This window comes from Aquila chrysaetos, chromosome 12 (assembly GCF_900496995.4).
Source record: "Aquila chrysaetos chrysaetos chromosome 12, bAquChr1.4, whole genome shotgun sequence".
NCBI classification, from domain to species: Eukaryota; Metazoa; Chordata; class Aves; order Accipitriformes; family Accipitridae; genus Aquila; species Aquila chrysaetos.
Window position 1 is genome coordinate 17,325,607 of NC_044015.1, and position 22,698 is coordinate 17,348,304.

At 36.8% G+C, this 22,698-nt stretch overlaps 1 protein-coding gene across 7 annotated transcripts in view; it reads right to left on the reverse strand.

Annotated features, from left to right (window-relative positions):
- The window catches only part of DENND1B (DENN domain containing 1B), a 169,335-nt gene that overhangs the window by 66,656 nt on the left and 79,981 nt on the right, over window positions 1-22,698 (reverse strand). For 4 of the 7 annotated variants that reach the window (XM_041127796.1, XM_041127793.1, XM_041127795.1 and 1 more), the window contains 6 exons: window positions 21,036-21,105; window positions 19,029-19,109; window positions 17,175-17,225; window positions 16,208-16,267; window positions 14,331-14,384; window positions 10,752-10,862 (listed from right to left, as the gene is read on the reverse strand). In XM_041127796.1, the coding sequence (XP_040983730.1) occupies window positions 10,752-10,862; window positions 14,331-14,384; window positions 16,208-16,267; window positions 17,175-17,225; window positions 19,029-19,109; window positions 21,036-21,105 (427 nt within the window). The remainder of the gene's footprint in view (window positions 1-10,751; window positions 10,863-14,330; window positions 14,385-16,207; window positions 16,268-17,174; window positions 17,226-19,028; window positions 19,110-21,035; window positions 21,106-22,698) is intronic. The other 3 variants (XM_030033489.1, XM_030033490.1, XM_030033491.1) reach the window with 3 other exon arrangements.

A 22,698-nucleotide genomic window follows, 5' to 3' on the forward strand; every position in this document is an offset into this window, starting at 1 on the left:
AAAAAATTTTGTAAGAGAAATGTCATAAATGAGAAAAATCTCTTTCTCAAGACAGGTAGTCATTATCCTAATTTATCTTGAAGTCATCTTCAAGGCTGTGTACAACCTTACCTATTTTGCCAGGGACAACTGGAGATTACATCAGCTGTGAACTGTGATCCGCTTTACAGATAAGCTTGTATATATAAGATGAAAGCATGTGTCCCGTAAAATTTCCTATATATTTACGTATACATGCACATATATCATTGCTCAACTCTTCAGTTTGCTAAAAAATCTTAAATTATTTTGTGCTGCAAAACCTAGTCACTGCAAATCTAATAGTTTATTACATGTTTTGAGAAAACAAATGATGTTGAGGCGTCCTCCTATAGTCCACTGCACTGGAAAAGACCTACCAGAGCTGTGTTTCTAACCAAAATAAAATGGGCAGGCACTTTTTAAGTAAAGTATTTGCTGAAACCCATTTGTCAATATTGAACAGAACTTTTAGTATTTCTGCTTCCAACAATTTTGATTTTTTTAGACTATTTTTCTCCATTTCAAAGAACATCTTCTATTTTAAACAACTTTTATTTAAAAAATAAATCTAATTATGGTTTTAAAATTGGTTTAAATAATGTGGGTTTAAGTTACATAAACAACATGAGTCAACTGAACCAGTTAAAAAACAACTTTTAACAAAAAAATTTCAATGTTCAACTCTCTAATAAATAGACAAATTTAATTTGAAATGCCTAGCATTTTGCATTGGACATGAAAAGAAGTTTACTATCCCATTCTATCAGTAAAGAATTTACTAACACTACCAAGTACAACTGAAAGTTTCAGTCTGTTTCTGATCTCTTCTGATAAGACACTGCAGCCAGCATCACCATATAAGTTTTCATCACCCTGCAAGGAAAGTACGTGGTGTTTTCTCCAGAGTTTTCTAGTGATTCTGCTACAACAATTTATCTTTGTCTCCTGAAAACAAAACAAAACAAACAAACAAAAAAGTGCTGGAACTACGTGCCTGGTGATAATACAGTCTCTCCAAATAGAGAGACACCACATTACAAAGTTTGTTAGCAAAATTCGTTATTGGGTGATGGTAAATTAATTACTGCCAAATCCCTGCAAGACTGAAATAATACACAAATTCTAGAGAATGAGTTACTTTCCCCCTTATGGCAATAAGCAGCTACTTGGGAAGACTGTTCAAAACCTACGCAGTGCTGAACAGGAACAGTCAGGAAAAGTTTTAGTTCCAGACTTGATCAAAGCAGGTTTACCTGCTCCTGGGAACATTAAGAGTGCAGCTCCTCCCTATCCCTCACGTGGATGCAGTAACTCTGATGTGTGTATCTGCTACCCCAATGCTCACTTCTATCAATGAAGCTTTCTACTCTGCATTTCAAAGGGACTAGGCCCACCCCCCCTTTTTTTATCTCTAATTACAGTTTTTGCTAAAAAAATAACTGCGACATGTCCAAAGCCATACTACTTCAGCTGAAACATCTGCAGACTCACACATTATGCTTATTTGATACCTATTATTCACATAATTTCAATGAGTAACATGAAAATAATTATTCTGTATCCTGCACAAAACTTACCTGGCAGTTACTTTCTATCTATATAAATTATTTCCTTCAAAGCTTTTTCTATAACCAAAGGTAAAAAGAGAGGCAGAGCATAGGTGGCAAGATTTGTACATGCCACAATACACAAACTGGAAAGACAGAAACTGATTAGCAGAATCTTGTCAGAAAGCCAAAAACAGCAACTGAAGTTAGACAAAATGCTAAAGTGAAATTAACCTGTGATACCATACAACCTTTCAAAATGTACTGTAAGCAACTAAAGAACCACTGTGATAAAGCCATTTCCTGAAAAACCCTCAAACACTGTCAATCTCTGTCAACACCATGTTCAGAAATGGGTGCTGGTGTGCTCTCTCCCTCCTCCCTCACAGTCCCATTGGGCCAAAGAACTGTTCCCTCCCGCTGCCTTGACCACACATATGTTGAAAGATGCCAAAGATTCTGTTTAGTTATCTCATCTACTTATTAATACCTATAGCAATAAATTGTAGGGGATGGGTCACCATTTTACCACAATTCCGGTAGCTACCATCAACCTGGACCAACTCTTACTGCTGTTGCCCCAATATCCCAGTGCAAGAGAAATACTGAGAAACCACTACCCGCTTCCTGAAAGGAAGCCTCTCCTCTACATTATTACAACTCATAAGACTACCAGCTTTGTTAGGCAACCCTGCCTAGATCTTGTTTGATTGGGATTGAGATCAGGCCCCAAACCTGTAACAAGATACTTAACAGTTACTAAGACCTACCTTCCCATCCATTTCTTGAATGAGGGGGGGGAAGACTGCTGGGGAGTAAAAGTGGGAAGGGAGCCCTTGCTTTCGCCAGTTTACAACACAGCATAAATCCTTTCCCAGCTCTAAAGAATAAACAGTTGGACTAAAGCATAAACTTAGTCCATTCTGCTGGCATTGGTGAGAAGTCAGAAGTCACTGATGAAAAAAAATTTAGCAACAAAAGAGAACAGAATATACTGTCCAAGCCATGATATCCGAAGCCACTTCTTACGCATTTCTTTAATTTAGCTTCTGGCTAATCGTTTCCCATCTGCCATCCCCATAATCTTTAAGAAGAAAAAGAAGGAGGACCATTAAATCAGCCATAATGCATTTTCCTCCTGTTGGCAAGATGAGACCCCCAGCTCTCCTCTCTCACAGAAGGGAGAGAATGGAAGGGAAATATATTTCCAGTTCACAGATGAAAATTTTAACTTTTTCCATCATGAAAGTTAAATGTGAAAAAGGAAACACTAATATAAAAAACTTATTGTCTCCTGGGTTTGGGTTTGTTGGGTTTTTTTAGTATTATTCACTTCCTTTTATCATTATTTCTGGGGGAAGGAAAGGGAAGAGAAGAGTGTTATTCATGAATTTGACAGCACTTCATATACAATCAATTTCATTCTTTTCTTGCAATTCTTGATTCACAAAGCAGCATTATGGCATCATTCTTGTGCATTAGTTTGGAAGCGAAAAGAAAAGACCACAGACACGGCTTGTTTCTTGCCTATGGCTCCAGGATTGACATGTTTCCCAATAATGGAAGCTGAGCAGAAAATAAAATTGAAGTGGTATTAGACAGGTGAGCACTCAACAAGGAATACCACTTGGCACACTGTGCCTATACTAAGGACGTACATGCACTTTTATAGATAATCAGAGGTATCCATATAACAAAGTAGGTGTGGGTGGCATAGTAAACACCACATAACTTGATTCAGTTACTCAGTTTCTTCATCCCACAAAGGTTTTTAGTATTTTTCATAGGTTGAAAATGAAACTTCTGGAAGTCAGTCATCAGCTTTTATCCCTAAGACGTTACAGATTAGTTTAACTAACAGGTCTCGTCTGACATTTATCTATCCTATAATAAACTAATTATGCTTCTCTATATCATCTGTTCAATAATTTCAGTTTTCTCATACTTCTTCATTTCACCTCTGTACATTCAATTTATTTATTCTCATTTTGACATTATTTCCTAACTTCTTTATCTCTCTCACAAAGACACAGAAGAACACAAACATATACATCTTTTTGTCCCTTTTCCCAACCATCTCCTGACCCTCCCTTTCCTCCCTCCTTTATTTTATGACCTGTCTCCATGGAGGAAGAGCTACCCTCCCATAAAACAAGGGAGTTCTGCACATGTTTATCTCTTCTGAAAAAAGAGTTTCCAGGAAAATAATTTTTATTAACATTTCCTCCCCCAGAGTAACTCCATGGTATGTTCTTCTGCCATACGCTAATTAAGAAGCAGCAGGGAACAGCTTCGTTATGAACAGCTGACAGACAACTTATTTACTGCGAGCAAGAGTAGAGATAACCACTGACTATGTTATAGTTCATCTCATCATTGGTGACTTTTGGAAAAAACAGAGTGATAAAGCAGCAGTGACCATGAAAAAAGGGAAATCTTGACATAATGGCACACCAGAACAGAGAGCTGGTATAACACTCACACACCCTTCAGTAACTTGTCTTCAAATCTTATACTTCACACGGCCACCAATGGCTTCAGTGGTGCTTTTTTTACGGGGTGAGACAGTTCCGGTCAACAGAATACAGACTCTTTCAGTTCTCATACAGCCCAACCACAAAGGATGCAGTACTTAAAGGCTTCTCTTAAATTGCATATGCCCACAGCAGTGCCTGCACTGGCTCTACACAGCATTTTGTTCTGGCAGTTTTTACTGAACTGCCAAAGATTATATGAATTGGAAAAAGAAACAACTTTTGCCCCAGATTATCCTAATCTTGGATTTATTCTTTTTCCTGAAAGTGCTAATAAGTGAAAAATTTAATTTTAAAATGAATTTGTAGATCTGTCTTTCTGTCTACGTGCTTTTCTTTTACAGTGTGTTTTTGGGGGTTTTTGTTTGTTTGGGGTTTGAGATTATTTTTTTTTTTTTAATATAACCCAGTGATACGGTTCTCCATGCTTTACATAGACGGCAAGTAATAGCAACCTGCAACTTTTCATTGCTTTTCTCCCCCTCTCATTAAAAGTAAAAGAATTTTAGTCATTTCCACACATTTAACTTCTTTTCACAAATTGTTTCACAATTATTTCTCCGAATATTATGCTGTTGCAATGGGAAAACAATTCTAAACGTCAAGACTGGGAGAGCTTTCCAGGTCTGGCTGTATATCCTACTACATTTTGATTCCATATTGACATTCTGCAGCTTCATTGCTAGAAGTACAGTCCCTATGGGTGTCCCAATGGGACTTTAACTGCACCCACAACACACACCTCTGCCCAGTTTATCTTAGACTGCTTACACCTAAACTATAATAAAATAAAATAAAATAAAATCATTAAACACCACTTCTCATCTACTCCCAGACCAAATGGTCTAATTGACCTAATATTCCAAAATGAATTCTAATTATGCTTCTGGGAGCTCAGTGAGTATCAGCGGAATACCTGTTCTGCCTTGAAAGTTAATAATAAATTCCCATCCATTTCTTCTTTTCCAAGAACTAAATTTAGCCCTTGCACATTTCTGCGCACTGTGTACTACATCACAGGTATTTAAGATATGAATTAACTTTTAAATCTACATTTTTTTAAATTATTGGAACAGTATTATTTACAATGGATCTGCCATACAGTTCATAAATACTTTTTCAGATAAAATTGTGACTGCACTAGAGTGCACAGTTAAAATAAATTAGATGCTATAGTTTGTTTAATCGGAACTTGGAGCATAAGGCAACATGAGGACGTCACTAAGCTGTGTGACAGCTCCCAATGCCACTACTTTCTCCAACATGGAAGGCCTGTATGGGGCCAATTGTTCCACTGTCTTGGATCATTAGTTTGCACCAGAGAAGCAGTTCCATAAATAGCCACCTTTGACCTCAGAAACATAAAAATACAAATGAGGTGCTTTCTGTCTTTCCAGCCTCCACACTAACGTGCACTGTGCTCCAAAACCACATCCCAGAGATCTGGCCTAGTCACAAAGCACTGCTTGGCAGTTTTTTTAACCATATCCATGAATCTCCAGATTACTGCAGAGAGATTTAACTGAAGTGAGAGAAACAGACAACCACCACAGTTGTTTTCTGATTCAGTTGATGACATTACTGCCTTGGGACATACAGATTTTGGAATAAACTCGAGAATCTCGGATATAGGGTCAGATGCAGGAGGAGCGAAGTGATTCACAAAGACAATGTGTTTAGAGTAAGGGGTGTTTCGCTTTCTCTGGCGGCTGGTATTACATTCTCCAAGAAGCGTCTGCATCTTCCCAGTGCCTGAGTGACCATGGACCTGTGTGACCGTACCTTGACAAGACGAATGAGGCAAGGAACACGAAGCCACTGCTCAGTCCAACTCACTAGGGTGATTGAGGGCAACTGCAGAAAGCTCTCTTTGCATATAAGCAACAGTAAAAGTGATTCCACAAATGTATGTTCGTGTGTAAATTTATACTCAGTGCTCCTTCACGGGGGGGAAAAAAAAAAAGAAACCAAAAACCCCAACAACAAAAAACCTGTATTTTTTATTAACATATGTGTTTGTTTTTATAGGGATTGCCAGAGAAACCCACAGCCAGTGCAAAGTAGAACTTTGTATCCACCATACTCTCAGACACATCAGACTTGTATTACCTGAAACAAATACTGGTCAAAATGGAGATAATGCTTAGACATTTGCTTTAAAATGTAGCATCCTTTCCACCTGCCAGTGTAGGCCGCAGAAGATACACTCTAGTTAGCATATTACTGACAGGATGATGAGAAAGCTCCTGTCAGACACTGGCCAGCCGAGTGTTTGAGACAAAAAGCACAGCCCCAGCTGACTAGTTAGGGAAAGACTGGTGAGGTACAATTACAGAGGCATATGACAAGCTTTCATGCTTGAGTGACTTGAGAACTGATGACATGGCTTTAAACAGCAATACTTCCTACCTCCGGTCACAAAACAGCAATAAGTCAACTGATGCACTGTTGTAAAATCATGATTTATTCCTTTGCTTTGAATACATGAGAGTGTGGTATGATGTTCTGGTAGACTACCACAGCAGGTGCACTTGGGGCCAAAACATCTAGGGCCTGCCTCCAGCATGCATAAAATCAATGCTATAGTTCAGCATTCCTGGAAAAGCCATCCCCAGCACTTTAATAATTTATAGAAAGACTGAATTAAAAAATTATTTGTACTGAAACTCATACAGCTCCATGCAACTAAAGAATACATGCAGATGCAGTGACATGTGAGAAAACGGTGCTGTGCAAGAACGTGCAGCATGACATTTAGGAAAGGTCCTCCTTTTAGAGCTGAAGTGAAACAACTAACAGCCACCTCTGTGAATGGATCAATTCCTTTGTTTCATTCATCCTTTCATTTATTCCAAAGCCATATAATTTGTTTCTCTTTCACAGTTTACTGTTCAAAAGCCAGAAATGGTAATTTTTGCTACAAATAGATCTTACAGAGCATAATCCTCAGGCTAGCTGAATCCATCTCATGCTAACACTAAATCTGAAGCAAGCTGTGAGGTTGGTGATAAAAGTCCATTATTAAAGCAGTTGGAAAGTCAAGCTAATAAAAGAATCAACAGTTAAGGCAAATAATGACCCAGAAGCTATGACAGAAAGGAGTGGTGGGAAGTTTCCATGTATATCTTGGTAGTAATTGGTAGGACAAGGAGACAAAGATCTCCACCAAGGAGTTTTTAAAGGGGGTAAACACAGAAAATCAATTTAAAGAAAGATATAAAGAATACATAACAATTGCAAAAATCAGAAGATGCACTTAAAACAAAACCTGCTTGGCTGAAATAAAATATAAGCTGACAATTGAAACACACCCTCAGGATAAAATGGTACTTATCTTTTTCTTTTTGTTTTTTTTTTTAAATAAAAAAAACCTCTACTCAACCGCTTAAAATAGGCAACCTTTTTTTTCTCTTTCTCTTTTTTCTCCAAAGTAAACCTTTTTAAATATAGCATCATTTTTTCCCCTTCATTTTTCCTTTACTTGAGTATAATGAAAGCATGAAATTTATAGGGCAGAAATGCTAGACAAAGAATTCCTGTACGTAAGTGTAGTTCTCCATTCCTGGCCCCCCTCAAGAAGGGCAAGGAGAAAGTGAGCAAGGCCTTGAATTATGGCTTTTGTTATCAGTCACTGCCCCGAGATAGTGAACCGAAACAGAGCTGATAACTTGAAGGTGATATCACAACCTAGTCTTCATGAACTGACATAAACACTTGATATTCAGTTAACCCCAAAGATAAGTCACAACTCCCTTAACAGAAAGTTGTACTTCATAGCACTATTTTTGAGCAAATAATCTTTTCAAGCATCAAGCTGTAATTTAGGAATATTGAAACACGACCTTTGCAACACAAAGTACCAGTCTGCTGTGTTTTATACACAACAGTACAACAGCAGAAAGCTAGCAAATGCTAATGTCCAAATGCACTCCATTTGCTTATTTGTATAATATATTAAGCAATCCAACATTTTAAAGAAGAAATATCTTATGCCAAAACCACATTTAATTATTCCTGGCAATTCAATTAAATTCTTACAGGAGATACTGAGACGTGTTTAATTTACTTTTTAAACCATATTGCTCTGCAAAGAAGCAAGCCTCGCATCAGTCCTGCTCTGTTTATAAAAGAGATCAGCAGGTAGCAGTTCTCACTGAAGTTCCTGATAAGCCAGGTCTATTTTTCTGTTTTATCAGAACTCACTAGTGCAAGTGAAAATTAACCCAGTCCTATATCAAAAGTGAATCCGACATCATGTGGTAGTAATTTCATTTAGCTATGACTTAAGTAATGCAAGTAGACTGAAAAAATAACCAGAAGAAAGTGAAATTGATGTGTTCTCTCTTTTTTGACTTGACCTGCAATCTACGATTTACATCAACAGCTTGGGAACATTCTTCAGGACGTCCAAATGCCACTACAAATGTCTGCTATTGCCACCCATCCTTGTCCAGGAGAGTGACAGAAATTATTTTCAAGTGAGGACACCATCAAGATGGCTATTTATTCCAAACCTTTTCATGAAGTAACAGCTGAATTTTGAATAAAGTTAAAAGTTTCTCACAACCAGCATATTATATCTGCTGTTATGTAATGACTTCCAAAGAGCTTGCAATCTGAACATAGAAATAAGGTGGTCTAGATCAGCAGTGTGATTCTGATACCTCCTCTTCTCTTGTCATATCATAGCAACACAGATCAGCTGAGATGTTCAGCCTAACAAAAACAAGTCTTAAGAGGATCCAAATGTAGGCTGAGAGTACAACTTTAAATCACGTTAAGCAGATGGACACATGCCCATCTGCAGAATGAATCTTCCAGAGGCACAGAGCTGCCATCATGATTCCTAACTCCACTCTACTGCAGCAGTAAAAGAGGTTTGACTGGGGCATCATTGGAGCTGAGGTTTTTTCATGGTGCGGTTTGGTTTGGGGTTTTTTTATTAATATAGCAAGCTGGGTGCCAGACTGGCAAGCTGGAAAAAAAAAAAATTTGATTCCACGTTTTTGCTAAATCATGTGAACTTCTATTAAGCCAGGTTCTTTGAAACGGCTTTCCCTTCAAATTCTCTCTGCCCATTTGGGTGGTCTTATTACTGTGTTGTAACACCCAATTCTTCCCCTAGTCATTTGGGGGGGGGGGGGGGGGGGTGGTGGTGATAAAATATGGAAATTTTCTAACATAAAGTAAAATCTTTGGTGGTTAAAAAATATATCATAGACTAGTAATTTGAAGATTGCTTATACTCATTCACTACTTGTTTTTCTGTATTTCAGTTGTTCATGTGGCCTCTGCTTACATTACCCCATGTCTCCTTCACTCTCCAGTCACCACAGATTTACTTAGCTCCATATTCTGCAAACCACTGGTAAAGTGCTGTCTTACTGCATTCCCCTAACTGCAACAGTGATTGCAGATTGAGGGACCCAACACTGTGGTGTTTAAAAAAATAATAAGGCAGTTATATAATTGCTACTACCACCTAGAATTGTAAAACCTGTCAGCCTTTTATGGCATTCTGAATCTTCTCTATCTTCAACTTACTTTTGACTCAGAAGAATTTAAAGGGGTTTTATCCACTATTTATAATCCAAAAATTCTCACTCCTTACATACACACATATGTATTGGAAATCAGCACCTGCAAGTCTTTGAAAATATAAATTTTTAGTACTATATCCAATTTTGTACCTATGTGTTGAAAATAACTGTTCATTTATTTGGTAGTAGAATTAGCAGTGTTCAGGAGTATAAAGTTGCTTTTCCACAACCGAAAGCATATTAAACAAAAAGTTTTATGCAGTACTGTTGAAAAAAAAAAAAAAAGATATTTTCAATGACTACACTTAACAGGCTAAACATTCAGGCTAAACATTCAGCGTAACAAATATACTCTATGATGAAAGTTGGTTATAAAGTGACAGTCTTGTACTAATGCAAAATTGATCTTGGGAATATTTTCAAAATATAGGGTATTTTAAAAACTCATAAGATTCTGTGAAGAGTAAAACAAAATAACATCTGAATATTTAGGTATATTTTCAAAATGAAACACAACGTTCTTTTATTAAGCAGTCTAAGCAGGCATAAGGGAAAGAAAAAACATTTTAATGTGGGCAGTAGCCTAAAACCTTTAATAAAAAAAAAAAAAAAATATGCTATTTTGAGTTGTACATTATTATCAGTCTGAAGAGCTGCTCTAAATCAGAGCTATTACAGTATGCACTCCCAAACCACTCTAACAAAGATGAATCTACCTATTACCAGGTTAGGATAGCAGCTATTATTATGGACCCTTGATTTCTTTCAAGTAGCTCCAATGGAATAAGCCAGAAGTGAATAATAAAGATCTTATAATAGCCCTTAAGAATTCTTTTTAGGTTAGAAGGCACAGAAATGAACTCAGGAGAGTTAAAGAACTCTCATCTCCTGATAAGAAAAATAATTAACCTGACTTAATGTATCTGAGTAGGTCTTACATAAATCAGACTTTTGTACTTCAAGAGCCAGACTAAAACCATATATCAGAAAAGTATGTAGATATTGTCTCATAAGTACACATGGAACATATCTAAACCCACAAATGTCTGCAGGTCATTTCTGAAATGCTCAATATATTCTACTTAAAAGGAGATGTGTGAAGTACTTACAGTGCTTAGTTTGCTAGAGGTAATAATGATTCGTCTCTCATGCAACATACTGGCATAAAGTTGCAGCATGTTGTTCACATCCACAGCAACAAAATATTCAGTGAGGTTTCTCTGTTTAAATAAATAAGATGTTAACAATATAACAACAGTAATAGCTAAGTGGAACATTTTATATATCACTCACAAAATTTTTTTTCCAATTAGTAGGTGGGAAAAAAAAACCAACACCAAACTATGTAAGAAGTCCCTTTGCATTAAAATTTGTTTGCTTTAAGAATAATTGATTGGGTTTTAAAGCCAATGAAAAACTAACTTTGGTGTAAGTTATTACTATTTTGCTTACTTGATTAAGCTTGTGAACTTATATTTGCCTTTGTTTTTATTTTTTTCAAATTTGAAAAAATATGAAATGTGGTATTATATCAATAGCATAATATGCTATTAAGGTAACCATTACTTCCAGCCCAGGAACAGATCTTCCACCACTGCAATAACTGTTCTGTCATAGCTACAATAATAAAACTGTGCTATTTTGCCAGGCTCTCCCGAAGCCAACACATTTTATTCTACTTCAAGTCCAACCAAACAGCTTGTTGAAAAACACCAAGTTTTTGCTTGAGCTGTATGTGCCGGGACATCAAACGTCCAGCAGCACTGGTGGTAGGTACTGGGTCCTTCCTGCAGCCACCGTTTTCACCCCCAAGAACCCCACTGCCATCCCCACTGTGGGGTTTAATGAAAAGCAAAGTCACCAGCACCTCTTATCTATAGTTCAGACAACACAGAACTGGAGGAAAAAGAGAAAAGGGGCAGGGGGGGGGGGGGAGGGCAGGTTGAGATCTCTGTGTTCCAGCTGAACTTAACAGTATTTCTGCATGGCACAGTGCCAGAGATATACAAGTTCTGAATAAGCTAAAAAAGCTACCAGCAAAAATGCCTAGGAAAACAGAAAATTTTTGTAAATGTTAAAGAGTATGTATGAAAATATACTAATACACCTCACAATAAACAAAATGTTTAATTTCACACATTCATTATTGTATCTGCAATCAGAACTCTTACTCATCTCTTCTCAGGAACAACATATTACTGAACATTAATGTAGGAGGTCTATCAACTATATGCCCCAACCCAAGGATAGAAATTTGAACAGTGAAACTGTTAGTCTGTATCAGATATGGCCAACACATGGCAGCAAGGTAATGCACCCCTGAAAAAACAGCGAGGGCAAGGTAAGTGGTAAAGGCTTTAGAGCAGGGTAATCCCCCCGCAACTGCCGGCACCCCCTCCGTGGGGGCCAGGACATGGCAGCCGGCTGTGGCCTCTCCAGCTCACAGCCCTCCACAGTCAGGGAGCGTGGCGTGGGGCAGAGCTGCTGTTCACCACCTGCTGGTTTATCTCTTTACAGACTCTACTATATGAAAAGCTAACTTCAGTTAAAGCCCAGATGATGATCAGAAGGTTGACCTCCTTTTTGGATATATTGCAATGTTAAATAAAAAAAAAAGATATTGACAAGACAAACAAAGATCCAATGGATGATCCAGTTTCATGTGAATTCAGAAATGCATTGTTGATTCAAAAACAAAAGTATAGAGTTATTCTTGGTCCATGCTGCATAAAATTTTGGAAGAAATAAAACCAAGAGCTTTGAGGCTACAAACACTCCATTTAGAAAGAAACTCTGGTCTTTCAAGTACTACTTTTAACTGGTTGTCAGAGGCTGATGCATCATGATAATTTGAGCCCAGTTTACCTCAGAGACCCTCTAACGCTGTAGTTGATAATGGTGTGCCAATTCTGTGTTGCAACAGCTGTGGTAAAAACAGTTTGCAATCTTGTACAGACCAATATATCTTTGAGAGACAGTCACAGTTATTTCTGCATTACATGTGAAAAGTTACTGCCCCTGAAATATGTGAATCTTACAACAAAGGACAAGAAAATTAATTTTATTGCTAATTTACTGTAATTACATCTCTTCACTCCCTGCGTGTTCTAACCCTCCATTAGTTCCATACTATTTTGATTCATACTGGAAGGATGAGACTTTTATAAATGGAGTAAAAAATAATTATAGAAAGGCACCTTGAAAATTACTTTTCCCTTCTCCCACAGAATCAGAAAAATAAATCCCCAGTGGCACCATCGCAAGGTCCTCCATCAGCCAGAGGTCCAGAGTGAAGCTTCCCCACATTTTCTTCAAGATGAACACATAACACACCTTCTAACCTCCAAACCTCTGTTGTGTTAAAACCCCAAATAATAAGCTGGAACAAGAGAATTCTTCAAACTAGAGGAACTGAACCCATAGGGTGAAACAGATGAAAATAAACATGTAAAAACTAAGTCCTGTCCTGCCCAAAGAGCCCTTGCAACAAGGGTCCTCTCTTTTATGCCTCTACCCAGCAACTTCCTGTAGTTTTCTGGGGTGCACCATGGGCTGCTCCGTCTCCCCTGGGTCCCTGGCGCAGACTCCTTTCCGCCACCACAGACGTACCCGCAGGCCTCCTCTCCGCTACAAGCACCCTACGGCTCCTCGCCAGCCTACGTTTCCCCGGCTCCATTTCCTTCCCTCATGGGTCCCACCCTGCAGCCCAGGAGCCACCGCCCTCCCAGCACGCCGAGGGGGAAAACCTCCCCTCTCAGCTGCAGCACGGAAGCGGGAGATTCGGACGCCTTTCCTACCGCCCCTCGCCAGTGCACCACCACAGAGGCTGTGAGCACACTTCTGTCATGCTTTCTGCATGAACACCACAACACCTACCAAGAACGAGTTCTGCGGTACGGCATGATTTTGTACGGTAGCAAACCCTCCAACACCTTAACTTTCAGAAGGAAGTTACTATTTGAAAGTGTAAAAAATGCACATCTATACATCCATATTCAATTCCAGATTTAAATGCAGGAGTGGAAAGCAGAAAGTTTCAAAGCTCTTCTATTAGATGTGATCCAGCTAAACACATCAAAAGAGAACATGACCTGAGATTTCACATTTACTGTCTACCCACAGCACTGTCAAGGATTTAGCATCTACAGAATGCAAGTCTTCATTTAAAAAAAAAAAAAAAAAAAAAAAAAAAAAAAAGAAGTAGTAATAACAACAACCACCACCGTTCCTGGTGCATGGTTACCATCCAAATGTAAGCAGGTACGGCATATTTTCAGAAAGCCTGAAACAATGCCTTCTTACACAAAAAATACCTGCATATCTTGATAGCTGAATTTGCAGCTTAGCAATGCAGTTTTTAAAGGGCAGGTATTCAAATAACACGAGGTGCAGAAGTAGAATACATTTTACAGAAATAATCCCAATAAATGCAAACAAGCCAAGTAATTATGAACAAAGGGTGGATATAGCAGCAGTCAGAAATGCTCTGTTAATGCTTTAAAATGGGTTCATGATGAATGCAACATAACTGCTAGCTAAAGGTTGTAATAATAGACATCAATCATATTCTAAAAAGTCTTGGGGGAAAAAAAAAAAAATCTCCTATTGATAAAAGCAGAGTTCAGCCCTAGACACAGAATGAGGTTGATACTTCTCCTAAATATTTAAAAAAGAAACTGCATACTTACACTTTCAGGGATTGTTGGCAATCCAGTTATATCAGGAGTAATGAAATACGAGTGCTAATCAATGGGGAAAAATAATTAATAATTTATGCAAACAGAAACCAAAAATTCTTTTTTAAAAAATCCACCATTTAGGATTTCCAACCCCATCTTTGTTTAAGCAAATAGCCATTTTTCCAATAGCATTCTTACCACTACTAGACAAAGAATTAAGCAGATCACGACACAAAATGACAAGCTCTGGTTCAGCACAGCACACAAACCAAGGAAACAAAATGCTGGGCTGCAGTTTTGAAATAACACTGAAGTTGAACCAGCTTTAAATGTTGTCACAAGCCTGAAAGTAGCATTGACTTGAAAATTGCAACCAAAAAAATGTTAAAGGAGAAAATGTAAATTTAGAATGGAAAAGGAAAAAAAATCACTCACATGAGAAAATTAATTAGAATAGAAATATTATTACTTGATATACATTCTCTTCTCTTTCCAAACATCTTTGAATCAAAAATGTGCTAACAGAAATGCAAGCTCTGACAGCTTGAGATTCCGCAATCATTTATGAAATACATTAGCAATTTTATGCATCTTAGTTTGAGGCCATCTAGGATGTAAATATAAAATGGATTAAACTAAAAACAGATGTAATTTAAATTATTCTCATTAATCCAGTGCATTTAGTAGTTGTCAGATGTGGATTTAGCTCAGTAATTTTAAGGCATTTTTGCATATTAGTCTAAATCTTGAAGGACAAAAAACCTTAGTGCATACTAAGTAAATGTGGTAATTATTGACTTTTTAGCTTTCATTTGTTTTTAATGGAATATTGACATTTTTCATAGACTTTCTTTGGTTTTACAGTGTACCTTAAAATTATAATTAACAACACAAAGACATGGTTTGTTTTCAAGTCAAACTTGAAAAAGATATACCAAAACATAAAGGAAGCCTATAAGATATTAAATGTGTCTTGTGTTCAAGCAAAAAAAAAAAAAAAGTATTAATACTATTAACTCAGTGTAGGAGACTTATTAAACCAGCTTGATACATTTAATAGAAAATTTTCCCCACAAATTAGGTCATTTGGCAATAGTGAAAAATTTAAGAAAAAAAAATTGGCTTAAAAAAGGCATCCCATAAACATCATAGCACTTGCACAATAAATATCCCAGGTTATTGTTTTGCATCAGCGATGCAAAAAAAAAAGCTAAGATTTTTTTCTCTAGTCAAGAACAGGAAAATATTCAGATTAATGGAATGCCTACATTCTTCAGAAGTACAGTTAGAACAGAAAATTATTTCCTATATGTAATAAGGTCACAGAATATTTATCAAAAGACTTCTGATTAATGAAGTTAGTAACTTAGAGAAGTAATTATTTATAATTAACAAAGTAATAATATTTCACTCATTAAACAGAAAAGGAAGTCAGAACTATGAGAAGCAAAGGCCCATTACTGCAGTCATTAAGAGTCATAAAGCAGCAAAAATAATGTGGTATGGAGTCCTTGCACATCTTTGTGAACTCCCTTAGGAAGATGTACAACCTTGGAAGAGATACCAAATTAATAGTTGCTGTCCTGTATAAAGTTTTCTCTAAAAAGGACACTAGAAAATGCAAATTTTGTTCATCAATTTAAGGGTTTGATTTTGGTTGCGGTTTTTACAAAAGCATTATGATGCACACACACATAGCTCTGAAGTTAGATTGATTTAAACAGAATAGGTACATTAATATTAGACTGCACTTTTAGGCTAAGGACAGCAGCAGAATTTCCCAAAGGACAGGTATAAATAAGTCTGAAATCAAGAGATATCCTATAGCAAGTAATTATTTCTTTAATTACAATAGGCTTTAGATTGTCAGTGCCTTTTAAACTCACCGATACAAGACAAGGCTGTTTTTTCAAAACTTGCTCACTTGCAAAAATCATCCCTTGGTTCTTATACAAGATGAGAGAAAGATTGAACAATTGACTTTTTAGTTTTCCAAAGCCAACTCTAATGCTTGTAATATTCCATGTTTAAAATATTGGCTGAAATTGTTTTATTCTTTGTATTCCTCCCCAATTTGAATTCAGACTTAACTTAGCTAGCTTTTCCAACAAAAAATAAGGGGGAGGGAGGGGAGAAGGAAAAAAAAAAAAAATCACTTTTGTTAGCCCTCTACGGGTAAAGTAAAAGTGACCCAAATTATATTTAAGCTCAGGTTTCATAGAATGAATGATCACCCCTCATAAATTTCAGCTGCAGAATATTTGTTACTGGGACCAATAGGTGAGAGTTGAACTTGGTCCCTAACTGGACCAAGGCATTTTGGCATCCTCCTGACCAAGGATTACCAGGAAACACCATGTATCCAGATACTGGGCATAATTTATGCATGATTATATACATGCAATCCTAAGTACCATTGTGGCCTGCCATCTAAACCCCGCTTCAATGTCTATGAGCCTTACTCTGCAGCATACCTGAGTAAATGGGCAGAGGGATCTTTTTAATTCTGCATCATGAAATTTGAACTAGACTCATCCTGGCACAATGAAAAACCACCTTATGATGTCATTTCTACTATTATTTTTCCAACTGTAACTTCTTTTTAAGTCTATTACTAGACAGTTCCAGTCTAGCTTATTTATAATATACGAGGAACAAGAAAGGAACATCAATATAAAAGACTAGGCACACAAAGTTAGAGTTGTAAGTGGCCATAAACATTTCCCTGCTCCCTACAGCGCCGAGCATTACAAAACCAGAGATACCTGTAGATCCAACAAGCATTCTGATTCAGGCTAACCTATTCCTTCCTGCGCTGCCCTGTCTGAACCTGTAATATTTGCTCGACTGTACCTGCTGCCAAGCATTTGGCAGGAGGCCTGTGTTTAGATAATCACTGGTCAGCTAAAAAAGATTACAAAACTCTTTGATGTAACAAGCTACTGGGAATAAGAGACAATTGATTAAAAGAAAAAAAAAATCAGAAGTCAGAGAATATTGAAATAAAACTAGCAAGCATCAACTTTATTGCAAGCAATTTGTCATCCCAGTATTGCCAGATGTATTCACCACAACATCCATTTCCAGGTTCATCACAACATTTGTTTTGAGGTAGGCAAGTTCTATGCAAGATAAACTGCAACACCGATAGCAAAAGGCAGTAACACTGCAAGAAATGCAAGGCAAAATATCTTTACAACTTCTCTCTGTCCCTCTGAAACACAGCAGGATTTTTAAAGGACTTTATAAAGTGTTTTAGGGTTGCCAAATTAGAATTGATTATAATACTGTAATTAATGATAGCAAAATATTATTTGATATACAGAAGTATTCCTGGCAAAGGTACTATGAACTGAAAAATAACTTGAAAATATCACACTGACAACAGACAGAAAAAACTTAGCAACAGAAACAATTCCAACTGCAGCCTCAAAAACCAGTATGTTGTTCTGGTGTAAAACAACACACAAGACTGGAGGGACTTCCAAATACAGTGGATTAGCACTGTTCAAGGGGGAAAAGTATTAGGCCTCTATAGCCTAGAGAAAAAAGCATAACAAGGAATCTGAGATATGACAAATTAAAATAAAATAAAAGTAGCATTATGTTAAGCAGCAAGGGTGAGTAACTACTGGCACAGAAGTGGTAGACTCTCCATTTCTGTATGCCTTCATAATAGGGCCAGATGCTTTTCTAGAGTCTGTGCTTACTTTACTTGAAGTATTGGGCTCAATTCTAAATAAAATGAGTTAAAAGTAACAGGAAATGACAAAAATAACATCAAGATAAATAATCTAATGGTCTTTCAGTATGTGCGTAGGGGAAGCCTTTACAAAATCACTTCTTTCTGTGCCCTGCAAATTATGATAGTTCAATCAAGAAACAGTTATTTGCACACAGTTACTTATGCGTGCAGTAATTGTACAGATGCTGTGAGCATCAACAATGTCTCGGAGACAGCAGAGGCTCTGTAGTGGCTTTACATTTCATGCAGGCTCTACAAATGTATTTAAACATGCATCCATATGTTATTTCTGTTAAAAACTTCAGGAACTGTAACAGTGACAGGCTCACTTTCTGATGTTTCTGCGGCAACACCACCTTGCCATACTATAAACGTCCAGTCCCACATCACAAAAAGTCAGAGCACAAAAGCAAGGTAGGCATAGACATGTTCTTTCACCTAGATGTGCTGAAAGTTTCATGTAACGCAGTACACTTCTATCTTTCCTACAGCACTTTCGCATGATGAAGCAAAACTAGGCAAAACTAGGAAGAAGGGGAAGGAAGATGGGAAAGAAGCCAGCTTACACAGATTTTTGTCCAATCCTGCAAGTCTACCTACTCAGACATAAGAGGCAATAAAACAGAGTTAGTGTCTCCCAATTCACAGCAGGAGAAACCAAAATTATCTACATGAAACAGCTGGAAACACAGAAAAGTAGTTCTAGCACTGCCAGATCCCACTGCAGTTTACTTTCTCATCCACAGAGCAAAAATCAAATTTCTGCTTCTTTATGACTATGACTTTAAGACAACAACATGAGACAAACTACTCTGCACAGAGAGAAAAAAAAAAGGGTGTCCAAGCCAGTTAATGATGGGAAGCAACATAAGTTTACTCTGCAAAGAGATTCTTTTTTTTTTTATTTCAACCTTAGCTACTTCTTTATAGTCAGTAATAGGAGTTAAACAGAGAATACTTACCACACTTAAACTGACTAAAGCATTCGCCTTTGGCACAGGATGGCTATACAATGATTTTAACAAATCGTTTGAGTCATTTTCCTATAGGGAATATTTTTTAAAGGTAGTTAATTATTGCATAAAAACTGACTAATTGCCATTTACTACACATCAAACTATATATTGACAAAGATAGATAGATAGATATATGTATTTAATGAGAAAGACAATTGCAATTCGCAGTGAAGTATTTAAATACTAAGTATAAAATTCAGGCCAACTTTGTATCTCAGCAAATGATTGCATCTGCAAGTTAAGTCAATCTCGTACGTACTTCCCCATATACTCCTTGAATGAATCACATTTGCAACCGAAAACAGTGTTAACACATCTAGCTCGTCTGTGCATCTTGGACGTCATCTTCCTAAAATTGTTAGCTATGATATTTGTCTATTCAAAGTTTTACTAAATATGCAGCTACATAGCTATATTTTATACTTTTAAAATGATTAATCAGAGCACATAAAACAGTTAATAAGGTTTGCTAAAAAGTACATGCAGCTACCAGATTTAACTAGGATCCCCCACGTTGATCTCTTTTAGAGACATTTACTTGGGAAAGAGATGCAGATGGAGTTTTTGTTTGGTTTAGGATTGTCATTCAGTTTAGGGTTTTTGTTCATGGAGATTAAATTTTTGTTGTCAAAGTAAAACCAAAAATATCAGTGACAAGCCAGGGCCAGCTTTTAAACACATTGTTTGAGTTTGCAGGAAGCTTCTGCCTCTCCCAGCAAGAATGATGATGTTACTGAATCTCATACTAGTAAACAAGACTTTGGGTCTAGCTCCTGGTTAGACATACAGTGCCTGGGCCAGGAGGGAGCAATGTCCTCTAACAGCCTCCTCAGCAACAGGTATGGCACTAGGCAATACAACAAAATACTCCTGTACACTGGTAAAACTTTCTGACCCATCAAAACAGTTTTCTCAGCATATAGGACAACAAACATACAACCCAGCAACTTAAATTGGTTGCAGTAATAGGTGCAATGCCAGAGCGCCTGATCAAGAAACAAAGGAGAAGACAATCCCTACCCCTTCTGTCAAATACCACCTTAGTAACAATTTTTATTACTACAGTGAAATTGGGGCCAAAACCAGAGTCTCATTATACCACTTGTAAGACTTAAACATATTCCACACTTTATTTAAACACAGCTAACACCAAACTTTCCTACTGAATTTTCTTTTTACATAAAATATCACCATTGTCTATAGTCCATTTACTATAATGCACAATAATTGCTTATTCTATAGTTCATATATTCTTGAAATGTCAGCTCTTCCAGTCTACAGCATATGGCTGACTACTGATGCTTTTTTTTTTTTTTTAATTACAATCTAGTACACTAGATTGTACAATATAGTTAAAGCAGAAAGGTACAGCTTTAATGTTCTCAGTAAAGACACATGCCAGTATTTCCTTTCCTGCGTAATCCCGGAATGCATTTAATTGCTCATGAATATGCAAACTAAACTATCATGATTCTTCACCAAATGCTGTAAGTAATTTTGTCTTGCTAGTTGAGATGACAGAATTACGAGAGGTAGTTTTTAGTTAATATGAAGGGTGAAACAGTACATCATATTTTATGCACTTTTGAAAAAAAGTGTTTGTAACTGATAATCAGATAGTTCCAGAGATCTACAGTTTACAATCAATACGTCATACAGATCTCCAGTGATGTGACACTTTGCTCACACTTCACCCAGGACTTGTTTATGCTAAGACTGACACTTTATAAAGGTATATTCTCAGCAGCTTTTTAAGATTAATGCAGGATTCAAGTAACAGTGGCAGCAGCTGTATGTTCAGATTCTCTGAATTTCAATATGATTAATGTAAAAACTTGCTCCTAAATTCTACTGAAATTTTAAACGGTACAGAATCACTTTACAGCACTTCAAATGGTGACTATTATTTAAAGGAAAATATTTTACACAAAGAAATAGAGTATCTAAAATTACCTGTTCTTTAGCCAAATAATCTGCCAGGGTATTTAGGAGCTTGTAGTATACCTCAAACCATGGTAGGTAACTAAAACAGGAGGGGAAAAACATTTTAATAAAATAGCAATGTATTTTTTTCCAGTGCTTATAAAATACTACTATGATTACTCTCACTTGCACATTTGTATAATATTTCTACATATAAATAAAATGCATATAGAAGTTTTCCCCCCAAATTTAATGGTACATCACTGATAAATAGTAGCAAAGCTACGTTCCTTTATGCTGGACACCTGCTTCAAGTTCCATTAAGCATGGATTAGCTCATAATACTTTCACTTCTCATTATTTTAAAGGCACCAGAAAAACATTTTAAACATTGCCAAATCACATTTCCATTATCTTTAATTGTTAGGGCTTTCAGTAGTTGTTATCTGCAATTTTGAAATTCTATGTCCTGTTGTACCTGGTGGACTGCCAGAACTGCTGCCTCCATAGAGAATGAAAAACAATTTTGCCTGGGCAGACCAGGTACCCCTTATTTGACAAATGGTGCAATGCTATGCAGTAGTATAGGTGTCACATTATATGTAAGAATATTGGTCTCCCTAGAAAGTCACTTCTATAGATAGAATTAACTTCTAAAAATAAGAGAGCATTCACCAATATTGCAAACACACAGCACATTAATACAGGAATACTTAATAGACTTTGAACACAATTCTGCAGCCCATATGTATGCAATACTCTGAGTTAAACAGAATCCAAGATAAATAAGACATAACTGAGGAGCATGAGAAAAGAAACTCAAACATAGTGGCATCAGTTACATGATTTTGTCATCTATTTACAGAACAGTTACCTTTAACAGTGACATCATCAGGGACCGCATGCTGCAGAACTTTCCATAATCACTATTTAAGCCTATGATACAGATGTAGCAAGTCTGGTAAACTAAATTGTACCAGTACAAATTACTCCTTATTTACAAATTACACACTTTCTGATGTCTGTGAGAATTTTATCACAAAGAACATTACTAAAATGGTAATAGTATGGTTAATATTAGTTGTTTGAGATTAGAAGGAGGGCTGGGAAGGAAATGTTTTTACTACATTTCATACCCATATGTAACAATACTACACACTTTGTTATTCAGCGCAGTGTAAATCCACGGACATACTTTCAATGCATTTCTTAAAAGCTTTAGTGCGTGCTGTGGACAGACCTTAAAATTTCAAAGTTTATATATTTCAGGAAACATGCTAACTGCAACTGAAAAAGCCCAGTCTGCAGAACCTAAATGTCTTCCCTGTTAGGGGAAACCCTGGCTAGTAGAGAAGCCAAGTCTACTTTTGGTGCAGTGAGTCCAGTGAAGGGTTATGTTTTCTTTGTAACACCTCTGTTTTCAGTAGGCAGCTGGCAAGGCTTTAGAAACAGATCCCAACTCTTAGGGCAAAGAAAGAGAACAGCAGAAATCTGAACATAGTTATAGTTATGCATTTTCTAGCAATCTTACTTTTTTATCCTTATAAATGCTTAACTGGTGCTTTTAAAAAAAAAAAACAACACAGGAAAAAACCCCATGAATTTACTTTTGCTGAGCCAAAGAGACACTGAGGCAATGATTTCTTTTAGAGCCACTGTATTAATGTCTTTATCTCTCTTTACCATACACTGT